The sequence below is a fragment of the Xenopus tropicalis genome, chromosome 5 (genome assembly GCF_000004195.4).
Source record: "Xenopus tropicalis strain Nigerian chromosome 5, UCB_Xtro_10.0, whole genome shotgun sequence".
NCBI lineage: Eukaryota > Metazoa > Chordata > Amphibia > Anura > Pipidae > Xenopus > Xenopus tropicalis.
In genome coordinates this window covers 27,748,719-27,763,546 of record NC_030681.2, presented here as the reverse complement: position 1 = coordinate 27,763,546, position 14,828 = coordinate 27,748,719, and the positions used below count along the sequence as shown (strand labels likewise).

General features: G+C 39.0%; 1 protein-coding gene across 1 annotated transcript in view; it reads right to left on the bottom strand.

The window, feature by feature from the left end:
* sptlc3 (serine palmitoyltransferase, long chain base subunit 3) overlaps positions 1-14,828 on the bottom strand; it is a 74,622-nt gene that overhangs the window by 13,615 nt on the left and 46,179 nt on the right. The window contains exons 8-9 of the mRNA XM_002931739.5: positions 11,667-11,886; positions 9,450-9,576 (exon numbers count right to left, since the gene is read on the bottom strand). Coding sequence (XP_002931785.2) covers positions 9,450-9,576; positions 11,667-11,886 — 347 coding nt within the window. The remainder of the gene's footprint in view (positions 1-9,449; positions 9,577-11,666; positions 11,887-14,828) is intronic.

The window sequence follows — 14,828 nt, the reverse complement described above, 5'->3', positions numbered from 1 at the left end:
AATAGCCTAAGTCAGAGCTCTCCAATGGCCTAAGTCAGTGCTCTCCAATGGCCTAAGTCAGAGCTCTCCAATAGCCTAAGTCAGAGCTCTCCAATGGCCTAAGTCAGTGCTCTCCAATGGCCTAAGTCTGTGCTCTCCAATGGCCTAAGTCAGTGCTCTCCAATGGCCTAAGTCAGTGCTCTCCAATGGCCTAAGTCCGTGCTCTCCAATGGCCTAAGTCAGTACTCTCCATTGGCCTAAGTCAGTGCTCTCCAATGGCCTAAGTCAGTGCTCTCCAATGGCCTAAGTCAGTGCTCTCCAACTCTCCTCATTTCTTACATGTTCAAGGGTTGGATTATGTTCATATGAAAATATACGGTTTGTATAGCTAAAAACAATAACATTTCTTGCAGGGCCACATCTAGCCTTGTTGGCAGCCATGATATCATTTCGGATTAAAAATCCTAAAATTCATAAAATCTTTAGTTATGAACAATAATTTTGTATGCATAACTTATACATAATATATTTATATATGCACAACCAGCTTAACCAGTAAGTAACTGGTTGAATTCTCAGTTCTTTCCATTCAAGAAAGCGAGTCCCGTACTGATAACTAAAAGTAGCCTAAAATTATCGGTGGACTGAATGACTGAAAAGCACTGGCTCCATTGTGTCATTTTGTACCACAAGAAAGTCAAGTTAGGTAATTTTATAAACTTACTCAAAACTCAGTAACTGTTTATACCAAGCTTTCCTTGTACTGTAATGAGGAACATCTGGACATTGATTCCCAAAGAAACAAATGTTTTATCGGCTTTTTATTTCCATTTGGTTATTAATAGGGTATATTAAAAGCCAATTAGAGCTGGCAGCGTCTACATGCTTCTCTGCTGATAACAAGAAACATTCCGAAAATATTACACGTACATTAACATGGAAGCCAAACACGTTCTGCTACATTAAAAATGACAAAATAAAAGGAAGTGTATCTTGAATAAGATTTATAAATGTAGTGCAAAGCGGAGATGATGACAACGGTTCAGTAAAACTGGAAAAACACCAACATGCAGGATTAAACAATCAATGACCACATTAAACATAGGCATTAGTGTTAATAGTTGATTTCATTTATGTTAGATCACATTGGTCTAAAAAAGTCTAAAGGTACACTATGGGGCAGATTTATCAAAATAATTTATAAAAATTGACCCACGTTCTATTCATTCCTATTTGATTTTAAAAAGCATATTTATCAACTGGGGAGCTCTAGTTTTCACCCATTGCTAAATACACTTCCCATAGTAATGAATAGAAAGTGGGTGAGTTTTTATATATTAAGCTGGAATAAATCTGCCCCTATATGGCCAAAAGTTTTCCACGCACCCTTCTAAATCGTGGTGTATAGTTAAGCCATGGAATTCTGTGGTTCTTACTTTACAGCAACTGTTTAGGGAACGCAAATTCCTGTTTCTGCATCATGCCCCTGTGCACAATGAGAGGTCCATAATAGGTTGCACAGATGGAAGTGGAAGAACTTGGCTGGCCTGCACAAAGCCCTGACCTAAACCCAACTGTAGACCTGTTGGTTGCATTGGAATTCCAAATGCGAGCCAGGTCTAGTTCCCAACATTTTTGCCAACATTTTCCCAACATAATTGCCCAGTTTTACTAATATTCTTGTATCAGAATTAAAGGGATTCTGTCATGACTTTTTATTTTTAAATTACACTGTTTACATAGCAAAAAAATCACTCTACTATTCAAAATTTTATTCCTGAACCAACAAATATTTTTTTTAAGTTGTAATACTGTTGTGTAGGCGCCATCTCAGTGCATTGTGCCTGAGTCTGAGCTTTCAGAAGGAGCCAGCGCTACACATTAGAACTGCTTTCAGCTAACCTATTGTTTCTCTTACTCCCATGTAACTGGAGGAGTCCCAGTACCAGGACCAGCTTCTAAAGCCCTTGGTTTCAGAATGAGATGTTGGACAACCAAGTGTCCGGAAACTTTTGACTTTTAACCTTGAAAGCAAGAAAGTTGCAGGTAAAACTTAGTCCCTTTGCTAAATGTATATTGAAGCAGTAGAATTCTTAATGAATAAGTCAGTGTAGAACTGGCCAGAAGGGATGATTGTGACATAGATGGCCAGCTTGAATATATTGCAATATATGGACAAACAGTCCCTGTTTTGCAGAAAGGGGAGGGCATTTCTTGGTAGCTTAATGCACAGAATGTTTTAATGTTCTATATATATTGATAATGGGTGAGTGCAGAGGATCTCTTGTTGTTGTCGGTAACTTTTGGCCATATGGTGTATCCTTAAAGGAACAGTAACACCAAAAAATGAAAGTGTATAAAAGTAATAACAATATAATGTACTGTTACCCTGCATTGCTACAACTGGGGTGTTTGCCTCAGAAAGACTACTATAGTTTATATAAGTTAGCTCCTGTGTAGCCATGGGGGCAGCCATTCAAAGGAGAAAAGGCCCAGGTTACTTAGCAGATAACAGATAAACCCCCATTATATGGGGCTTATCTACTAGTTATCTGCTATGTAACCTGTGCCTTTTCTCCTTTTTTCCAACTTGAATGGCTGCCCCCATGGCTACACAGCGGCTTATTTATATAGCAGCTTTTCTGTAGCAAAAACACCAGTTTTTTTGCAGAGCAACACTTTAATTTTTTGATGTTACTGTTCCTTTAATAGATTACTCACCTTTAAACATTTAGTAGGAAAGCACAAGTGCTTTTAGAAATCAGGATGCGTGGAATTTTATTGGATAGTATCTAACACAGGACTGTGAGGACTGTGTGACTGTATGCTCAAGCAATAATTTGTTTTTCCAAAGGAATGGCGACAAGAAGCAGTTGGGAATGCACATTTTGCTGTGACATATTAGGCCATGTAATTAGCATTGTATGGCCCAGTTATAAAGGACAGTAAACTTAATATCTCCTTGAGAAGTGACTTTGAGAAATGCACCAAGCTTACTAATGTGGCAGGCAGTAGCCAGTAGACCAACTAAGCGCTGGTGGAAGAAACTACCACAAGAGAATGGAATTCTTCGCAGTCAAAAGCAATTCCTTTATTCATTTTGCCGTGATAGTAAGCCTGAAGTCATGCTGTACACTGCTCTGATTCTTTTTGCTACAACCACAGAAGTACTAGAAGCATTTTGTTTAGGTAGGACCTGGCACGCTCAATTAAAGCATTCAAGAGACAGCTTAAGATTTTAAGCAACAATTCCAAACTCCTTCTTCCAAATGTACAGCAAGCCTTACAATATGCACATTGCTCTGAACAGGTGATTAATCACCAGTAATGTCAGGTCCTGAGCAGAACTGAAGCCAGCACATATTATACTACATCTGGTACATATTACCTATTTCTTAGATGCCAACACTCTGGAACTATTTGAAACGTTTTTCTTTTGTGTTTTTAGAACTGGTAACAGATTGCCAGCTGGATCGATCATTCTTTAAACAAAAATAAAAAAAAGGACGGGTTATCATTTCTATAAGCATTATAGTGTGGATATAAAAGATGTCCATTGACACTTTTTTGCTTCCATGTGACTAGTATAGTAGGTACATTGTGCTAATTACAGTTTTATGTTCTCTATTTCCATATAATGGAAATCAGCTAAGATATGGGGGTCTGGCCTGTCTTCCCAAAGCCTGTTCTCAACTATTATCTGCTTCATCCTCTATATAAAGGTTGCTCCATATAATAACAATGACATCAAAACAGGATACACCTGGCAGATAGAGTTATCCATTATGGCCAGTTTTCTACCCCAAAAAATCTGAAACCAACTTGAGTGTTTTACTCAAGAATAGTAGGCTTTCAAACAAATACTATATATAGCTACATATTGTTATGGGTCCAAATAAACAAACTGCTTTTTACAAGCAAGACCAGAACCTGCAGGTGGTTGGAGGCACCAGTGTTTGTGCAACAGAAAACTCTCTTCCCTATATAGTTTCACTAACAACTACAAAATGAAAATCATTATTTAAAACAGGGGGCTCAAACTCAATTTACCTGGGGGCCGCAGCAGGCAAAGTCAGGATGAGGCTGGGCCGCATAAGGGATTTCACAAAAAATTGGCTTTCAAGGGATAATGCAAGGCACGGCGGGCGGGAGCTGCTGATTGCGGAAATGACGTTATGCCATCATAACAGTTATTATGGGAAGACGTTCTGTGTGCACAATTAGATGCTAAGGAGCTAATTGTGCACACAGAACGTCTTCCCATAATAACTGTTATGATGGCATAACGTCATTTCCGCAATCAGCAGCTCCCGCCCGCCGTGCCTTGCATTATCCCTTGAATCGCAATAAAAATCGCGATCCATTCATTGCTTTTGAGAAGGCGTTGGTGCGGGCCACAAAATATTGTACCGAGGGCCGCAAATGGCCCGCGGGCCGCGAGTTTGAGACCCCTGATTTAAAAATATGTATGGCAAAATTGAATAATTACAGTCACACTATACAATTCAATCAATTTTCAGTTTTATTTTTCCTTAGCAGTTCATTCTGGATTTCTCAAGGTATGGCCAGGGTTTGTACTTGATCACATCATAGTTGGGTAGGGCTGCTTTATCTAGAAAGCAGTACAGCAAACACTATTTCCAGTCCATATAACACCTTTCTAAACAGAATTCAATGTTCTGAAAGCTTTAAAATTTGTTTATCAATTAAATAGTTGACCAGTTGATTCAATGTTTAAAATAAATCTGCCCCTGTCCTGTAACAGTGATGTAATGGAAAACACTAGACCCTTGAAGAAAATTGTTTGCCCTACTTGAAAGATGAAAAAACAGCAGCACTCCGGTTATGTTGAAAAAAAGTGACTTTTACTCAAGTGCACAAAAGTTATTCTTGGAGTTACTTGCATGCAAGTAAATAAGTAAATCCCCAAAAAAGTTCTGGCATTTAGGAAAGTAACAGGAAAAATTACGTTTACCATTCATTTCACAGTATCAAGAAACAGAAACACCTTATGAAACAATGCCCTCTGCTGGAACATCGCTATCTAACAAATAAAACAATGGAGAGTAATGGCAGATAATCCCACGTATTAAATCATTTGTGTAGATATAACACATGTTGCTGCACATTTATATACAAGGGGCACCAAATTCAGGTTTTAATGGAATGCTAGGATCATTCACATTCAGCTGAATCCTTAGAATGCAGTCATACAGAACTGAAAACCCAAAATGCTATGTTTCACTCTTGATATGCCCAATTACTTTAAATAGGCATAACATTTAAAGGGGAACATGGAGGCTGATTTATCAAACCTATTTCTACCAACTGGTAATAATAGTTTGCTGAGGGTTTCAGACATAGAAATTGTGCAATGCACAATTGGGAGCAAGGATTCAGACAGGGATATATTAGAATACATAAAACTGCTGGAAAATGCTTCTGGGTTCCCCAAGTAGTTATATGATGAAAAGCCCCCTTTAATGAACAGATTAAACTTTTGTACCTCTCCCATTTGGAAAACTGACTTATTAACGTGTTTTTGATCTGACATCATTCCCTTAAAGAATATGAAATAGCTCAAAAAACACATTGATGATAACCAAACATGAAAGATGATGGTCTGCTTACTGATTGCCTTTTACCATCAGCATCCAGGGAAGAGGTTAGAAGATGGTGGGCCCAGGGGTCAATGTGCCCTCCAGCTTCTAACCACTTCATGTATGGGAACAAAGAGGCTAAATACACGGAAGCATAGCTCATAGTATTTAAAGAAAAAAACTAAAGAGACTGAGCAAGAAGAGGAGGAAAAATAGTTTGTAGAGTGGGCCTATAGTCTAAGGTTTTCTGGAGGGCCCCTGGCATCCCAGTCCAACACTGTCAACATATCTTAGGGGTCATTTAACTAGTCATGAGACTTGTGGGAAATGTAATCTGAGGTTGACCTTACTGCAAATACCCCATGTCATCAGGTCAGTGGCTAATGTCACACCAGGTGAGCCAAAAACTACCTGCCCCATTGCTGATAAGTTGTTTCCAGTTATTAAGAGGTGGTATGGGCAATTTTTCATGCTCAAACAAATGCAGAATCCATCAGGTGTGACATTAACTTTAAAATGCATGGATAAAAAAAATATGAGCTCAATGCCTCTTAAAAACGTATGGCGCTGGCAAAGTACATGGCACTGAGCAGATATTGGACTCACTCTCACTGAGCTCGGCAGTACAAACAAGCCCATTCGTCTGCGTGCTTTCTGTGTTTTGATCTGATTTCCAGATGAAAGTTAAACTGGAAGAATTCTTCTGTGGTTTGCAAATCGAGGCAGCAAGATACTTTCATCCCCAAGCCAATGGCTTTTCCCCTAAGCAACATTTAATGAATTTGTTTTCTTGTCATGCTCCCAGTTCCAAGGAAAGTGTTTGTTTCAGATACAACAGGCTTAACTGCATTACCCTGTTTGTTTCACTCTTTCCCCAATATGCTGATTGGTTGCTATGGGTTACTGCTCCTGGGCAAACTTAGTGCCTTTTATTATAAAACCCCTTAGGTGTGCATGCAGGTCCATATAGTTATAAGTTAACTTAGTCAGGGGCTACATTAGACATGATCAAGAAGGCTAACTGACTAATTATTTTCTCTTGTTCCAATATTTGGACGACTTCAATTTTTAAAAAGGCTTTAATAATAGCCTGACCTTTAAGCACAGATTGGGGTTATTGTACTTGTAAGGGCAGCTTAGTTTACTTTGTCCAAGAAAATGGTGTTGTCTAAGTTTAAATATTGGTCAAGTGAAAACTACCGATTTTACAGTTAAAGGAAAACTTGATGTTGTATTTTACATATGAACTGTGCACTAACCTAGGTGTTCAGCAACCCTATAACAGTAATGATCTGTGCATTCAAAACTGTCCATAGGAGCTCCCCATCTTAGATCTTGGTAGGCCAACATTTGCATGCCAATGGCTCTACACATGCTCAGTGTCCTGTGGGCTACTGTTGACAAGCTATGCTTAGAAGTCATCAGAAATTATCAAAACATCAGCAGAAAGTAACATTACATTTTGTCATACATCTATCAAAACATAGCGTAGAGACCAGTGTCCTCCAGGGTACAAATGAAGATGCAATGTGCTTGTCACAGGCCTGGGGAGTTGATTAGTAACTAGTCTGTAGTCAGAGGAAAAAGCAGCTGTGGTAAAAAGAAGCAAAGGGCCACTCTGCTAAACCCAGTAGGAGAAAAGAAGACTGGAAGTTGCAGTTCAACATTGAAAGCTAAGTACCAGCAGTGAAACTACTGTCATTTTTATTTTTAAATCATAAGCACTGTAGGAGCCACTGCTAATAAATCAGCACAAGCCGCAGGCTGAAGTGAACATATGTTTTCAATTACTTATTTAAAATAAAGCCATTGCAGCACGTCGTGAGCATCACACACCCATTACAGCCGTCACTGCTTCAGTACATATGGGGGAATCATTCACTGAACAGTAGCAGTTTTTAGTGCACCATAACAGTAGTAACAGACCATAGGCAAACAACTTCTTATCAACAAATGGCTCACAAATTATGAAACAGGAAAGTATCTTTTTTTTTAATTTGAGTGCTGAATAATGTACTCATCATTTATAATAAGCAGAAAACATATACATTTACTAAATCGGTCTTATTCTGATTTCAAAAGCTGTATAAATGTCTTAGAAGCCTGTGGAAAGGCACGCTGCACTGTGGACAAAAATATAGAGAATGGCGCCAAAGCATTTGTACTTTGCATTTAGCACTCCTTTAATAAAGGAGATTTATTATTTTTTTATTTTGGAAAACCATAGTTTAAGAGGCTGGTCTCGCTTGTGTTTTTAAAGGGGAACTCCTTTGCGCCCAAACACAACTTAAGCTTTTTGAAAAGTAGATATCATTTCAAACAATTTTGCAATATACATCAATTAAAAAATATCCAGCTGCTAATCTGACTGACTACTTTGAGACTCATTTAAATGTAACAGTACTCGACTGCCCTCAGCCTGCATCCTCCAAATCCCACAATTCCCTGCACACGTGATGTCAACGAGGAAAGTAATATCACAGTGCAGTGCATTGTGGTTTATGTAGTTCCTGTCTGTAAGTTGTTACAATTTGTAACATCAACGTTTTAGTCCCTCCTCCACTGCCAGGATTATAAATGATGCAGAAAGAGAAGAACTGTTTTGCAGTTGGATTTCAGCATAAAAAAATTGTATTTATTCATACTTTTAGAAGAAACAGATTACAGTGATAGGTATATTAGGGGTTTCTGTGTTGTGTGGGGCTTTTTACATTTTCAACAAATTTGGAGACAATTGCCACCAATTGTTAAGGGTTTTCTACTTAAAAATGTTCCCATAAATAATGGCTTTGATCTATGGCAGTGCTGTCCAACTTCTGTGGTACTGAGGGCCGGAATTTTTCCGGCCTCCGTGGTGGAGGACCGATAATGGAAGCTAGTTTTGACCACTCCCCTATTTAAAACCACACCCACTTGAAACCACACCCATGTTATCACATGACCATAGCCATATTAATGGTGGTAGTACAGCAAAAACCTGCCATACTCTGCCTTCCCTACCCTGCCTGTGTGTGCCATACTCTGCCTTCCCTACCCTGCCTGAGTGTGCCATACTCTGCCTTCCCTACCCTGCCTGTGTGTGCCACACTCTGCCTTCCCTACCCTGCCTATGTGTGCCATACTCTGCCTTCTCTACCCTGCCTGTGTGTGCATGGCACATACAGGCAGCATAGGGCAGGCAGAGTATGGCACACACAGGCAGCCTACAGTGACGCAATGCTGGCACTGCTCCTACAGTCTGCACAATAACTATATATTAAAAAACTTTTTAATTGCAGTACCACCACAGTATATGTTCTTTTTATAGTGTGCAGGGTTTATTTGTGGGTTTCTACTGCTCCTACAGTGTGTCTGAGATGTGAACAGGGGAACAATGTGGGTGATTAGAGCCTGAGGCGTGAACACTGCAGGGGGTGAACAATGTAGGGATTAAAAGGTGTGAACAACACAGTGGATTATATTTTTAAACAATACAGGGGGTTTACAGCCTGAATCTGATGTGTTAACCATGCAGGGGGCCAGTACGGATACCATTTAAAGCTTACACAAAGGTAAGCCATCAAAGCAGCCAGACAGGTGGGGGGCCACACAGAGGGGGTCGCGGGCCGCCAGTTGGACAGCACTAATCTATGGCATAGCCCCTCCGAGAGACTGGTGGACCCTACTAGAAACTAAAGATTTTTATTAAAACTGATTTATTTGAGATTCTTCTATCATCTGGGTCTATTATAGATTCAGTCATTCACATATGTCAACTGATGATTAATCTGTAAGTAAATGACCCCTGTTTTTTTAGAAATGTTACAGAATGATCAAAATAAGGAATTCATAGCTCAGGTGTAGAAATGGCTTTGATTCAAGAAATCTTACCAATCAATGTCCCATCGAGGCCCATTATGCACTTCAGGACCCTGATGATTTGCTCAGTTATAGGAGGAGGCATAGATGCTGCATAAACTGCACTGTGCGAATGCGTTCTCAGGTAGTCCACAAGCGTCTGCACAAGAAAGCAAATCAAAGCTGTAAGGCTCATATATATTTCTTATTTCCCATTCAATATGGCTACCTGCGCAATAACAGTATATTTATGAAAAATAACAGATTATTGCTATTTTTTTGCAGGATTTTATGTTTATTGCTGTTTTTTCTCAACATATATTCCTGGTGCAGCCTAATACCGCTAACAGTTAGTATGGGCAAATGAACAGAAATGCCTTATCATTGCACACACATGACTCTGCCATGAAATAATGGGAAACTTTCTGTTAGAGAGAAGTAATTAGAAATACAGCAGTAAAACAGAAGCACCAATGCCAAAGCTAGATCAAACGCATTCATGTGGAACATTAAGCAGTTGCTATTATAAAACATCAACTGTAGTTGATGTTAAATACATCTGTTTCACCAATAGTCCGTATTTTTTCTTAAAGCGTTCCTCAACCTAACATCTTTTCCTGGTGCAAACGATACACAATCCTGCTGTGGGTCACTGACAGACCTATTGCTGCCTTAAGCGCAATACAAATGAATTCTGCCAACGCCATCATTGTTTTTAATATATTGGTTATTACCCTGCTTTAACAGTAAATTATATTTTGCATCATATTGTAAATTCAGCACACAGTCTCTTTGAACCTTTTAATTTTCCCAGCCCCATATAAACGAAGACGCTGAAACATATAAAGCATGTCCCTTGTCTACATAGCTATTTTTGTTACTGTGGGGAGACAATTATATGGCTTGAGCGTATATTTATTTTTAAGGGCTTTATCTGGGCAGTTATGATGATGTAAAAAAAATTGGGTGGGTTGTCAGTTTATTATTAACCTCAATAGTGGTTACTCTATTGACACAAGGTTTGACTGTGAAATCTTATAAGTTAATTACCTGAGACAAGATTGCCATCATGTTTCCAAGAGCAATTTATGGCATTATTTATTTAAACTGTGTTTTTAAATTTAATATCACAAGTTTGGAGGAATCTTTTTACTTTTCAAACTGCACTGACAGATTTCACCTGCTCTAACTGGCTATGGCAGTATCCCATACTCCCACACACAGTCGGAAAATCACCCATATAACTAAAGAATGAATATCCTTAGATAGTCTTTAGCAATATGAGGCTTGGTTTTTTGAAGTAAGAATAAAAGTTAGGTTGAGGGAGCACACCACTAAACCATTTACAATCTCAGAAACTATATAAAATGTGAATGAAAGAATGAAAGCTTCTGCGCATGTTTATATCAATTATAAGAAGTAATTTCCTACTGGAAGGGTATACTGCCATGTATTTTGCACTTTGCACTCTATCCTATCATCAACACCTTTGGCCGCAGGTCCTTGCACTCCCTCCCTCTATAAATACATGCGTTCTGCAGGGCTGTATTCATGAAAAATGGGTTGTGCTCCTCACTACATTTCTTCACTGGTCTCTCTGCACGTTCCTGGTCGTCTCCTCCGCTCCTCTCAAAGCCTCCGCCTTTTTACACCATCCACACCCACTGCGCTCTCTCATCTTAAACCTTTCTATCTCGCTGCTCCTTACCTCTGGAACTCTTTCCCTGAATCCCTCTGTAGGGAACACTCACCCTCTCTCTTTAAGATAAAACTCAGATGCTAACTTATGGAGCACTAAAACATTATTTTGCCTAGTCCTGCGCTTAAGGGCCTATGACCATACCTGGTGCACTCTTAACTTCCAATTTGTGCCTGTATGTTACCCAACCACTTAGATTGTAAGCTCTACAGGGCAGGGACCACCTTCCTACTGTGTCTCATACCACATGGCACTTATTCCCTGTGCATTTATATATATTTATTGTATTTATTATAACACTTGTACTCCCTGTGTGTAATTCTGTATATTGTAAGATTGTACAGCGCTGCGTTCCCTTGTGGCACTTTATAAATAAAGTTATACATACATACATACATACAAGGGAGAGGAACTCCCACTGTACTTATTGCCCGTGAGGCACTTGAATACGCCCTTAGTGCTCTAGCACTTACATATGCAGTCATGGTAAATTACCCCTAAAGTTTCCCTTTTCAGTACCAATATAGGGAAATAATAATAAAAATTGTTACCTTTCTACCAGCAATATATCCTCCAGCTGCTCCAAAGCTTTTGGTGAATGTGCCCATCAACACATCAATATCTGTTGGGTCCATCCCAAAATATTCGACCACTCCTCGACCTGTTGCTCCCACGGCCCCAATACTGTGTGCTTCATCCAAGTACAAGTACGCCTTGTATTTCTTTTTTAAAGCTACGATCTCTGGAAGCCGGGCAATGGAACCTTCCATACTAAAGTAGAGGGGAAAAAAAAGACAGCGAGCCTGTAAAACTTTCTCGATAAGGCACTTGAAATATTTATCATCAAAAGTATTTATCATCTGAGAAAAATGGCTTCAATGTGGAATGAATTAGAACTAAAAAGGTTTTAAAAAGAACCAGACAAGACAGAACAAACCAAGTTCTTACTGCACTGACAGATCAAAGCGCAGCCCATCATCATTCACATTATATGCTCCCTGACTGCTCACAGAAAAAGAAAACAAACTGTGCAAGAGCAGGGTTGGTCAACTAATCCCCCCCAAAAGTCTTGCTTTTTGAGAATTATTTTTGAATGATATATACTGATTAGTAACAAATTGGTAACATTGTAGTGTTTCCTGTTAATGACAGCCTCTAACCAGCTCCCGTCATGGTTAGTTAGTATTTTTCTTTTTATTGAATTTCCGTACTTTTTTAGCTTAAAAAATATCATTATAATGGACAGTGTTGCAGTAGGGATCCCTTGACCTGCTCAGAATAATCCATTATATTGAATGTATTTATCTGTGCCACAAATACATAAATTCACCAACTATACTCCCATCAAGTGGTTGGCTGTTAAAAATGAAAACAGTGGTTACCCTCTAAGCATTCCCATTACACCATAAAAAAAGTTTGAGGATATCAGTTATTATTTTTCCCTGTCTGCATATCGGCGTTCATCTGTGATACCCTTTCAAATTCACCATGTACAGTAACTCTGTTCTTTATTAGAATATATACACTTTTCTTTTGCTCAACATGAGCACCATAAATAGGACTTGTGTTCTGACAATTAATTTAAAAAATCCAAATTTTCCAATATTTACTATTATGAGGCACAACATTTGTTTTCCAATGTGGTACCTGCCATTTACAATCCCTGTAAACAGGATCATGTGCCTAAATGGACAATAGCTCTGTATAAATAAACCCCTCCCTTCCAAAAGCTGCAGCATTAGTCAGACTTTGAGATAAGGGGCAAGCAGCTCATTATACAGAAGCATTTAGCACAAACCCTATTCATAAAGCTTGTGTTATAAAAGGGGACAAACTACTCTACTGTAACCACAGTGAACAGGGCAGTATAACCCCTTTTGTAACACTTGTCCACTAAGTAAGGTTTGTGCTAAACATTCATGTCACATTGCCCAAGTCATAATCTATTTCCCGACTCATGCGATAATCCCTCTGTATAAACAAACCCCCTCCTTTCCCCCAGCTGCAGCCTGTTAGCCTGTGGGACAAAAAGCAGCTCATTATACAAAGCCTCTCAGTGGGCTGCAGATTTTTTTGATTGCGTTTTTAGCAATCAGGACGTAGAATGCAATGTAAATCTCAATTACACATTTTGCCCTGTTCAGTGCAAAAAAAAAAAGAAAGAAAAACTCTTAATATTTTCAAGGTAAAACAATAGCCAAAAACTTAAAAATGTTCACTGCAAGTCATGTTCATTGGACTAATGTTGCAAAAGGGGACATACTGCCCCTTTATAATATATGTATATGGTTAAATCAGATGTTTCCTTAAAAACACTTTGCATAATAGCATTTTAAAGGGTAAAGATCAATATAAATGGGCAGATTTGAGCTGCTGATTTGGCCCCTTCCAACTTTCCCCAACTGTTTCCCCAATAGATATCTTGCCAATAATCTCGTGAAAATGCAAAAGTGGATATTTTTGTGCAGTTACATGGTTCATGTGTTTTGGACTAATGTGTTTGGACTTTGTACGGGGCACAGAAGGAATATTTTCAGGTGCTTTGCTGCCTGCAGGGAGTATGATTTCTCATGGGTGGCAAAGCGCCATATGTGCCCCTGCACTGAAAGAAGTGTTTAAGCAATTTTTACCATTAATGTAAGCCTCTGAAATTCAAACCTCATAATAATAAAACCAGTGTTGTATTCTTTAATTTTAGCATTGGCTTGCCACTCTGCATGTTGCCAGTAAACACCCTGTGTGGCAGTTATATATGCACAAAAGCCTAACCTCCACCTTTGGAATGCTTATCCAAATAGCTCCTTACGGAAGTTGCCCCATTCTGCTACTAGTATTGGTTGTACTATTCAAGTCTGTCAGCTGCTGACCCCCCACCTACACTGTGGCTGCTGTAGGTTTCCCCATTAGATTAACAAGGGTACACTCAGAAATAGTTGCCATAATCCAAATAGATGCCCAAGTGTACACTGTCTTTCATAATTGTTTGAGAACTTGTATATTCCCCATTAAGACATGTTGCATACCCCATACATAAGAAGAGAAAGCCCGTAGCCCAAATGGCCCTCAAGATGCCCATGTGTATATAGCTATCTTGGCCCCTGGTTCTTTACTTGCGTTACTACAGAGTGAGTAGCAATTTCAGAAAGACCCTCAACTAAAACAGGAATCAGGATACCTTTTTGTACATAGGCTTCCATGACTGGAGATCACTTGTCCCATTCTGTGTCCAATGGTTTGGCACTACAACATCTAAATAACACTCTTTTACCAGATATTTTGGCCTTAAAACACACACAACTTAAAGGGGCAGTTCTCCTTTAAATTAACTCTTAGGGGCATATTTATTATAGTGTGTAAGCCAACATCACCGGCGATGTTGCCCATTGCAACCAAGCAGCTATTAGATTTGAATGGTCACCTACAAGTTAGAAAACAAAAGCAAAGATCTGATTGGTTGCTATGGGCATGGACGTTGGCTTACACACTATAATAAATACGCCTTTATTATGATGCAGACAGAAAAATTTGCAATTTGTCTGTATTTTGGGGTTTTTGCAATTTTTGAATTAGTTATAGTTTTGTTCAGCAGCTCTCTAGTTTGGAATTTCAGGAGCTATTTGGTTGCTAGGGTTCAATTTATCCTAGTATCCAGGCAGTGGTTATAAAGGCAGACTAATATAGAGTGGGATAAGAGAGCCTGAAGTGGAGTAATA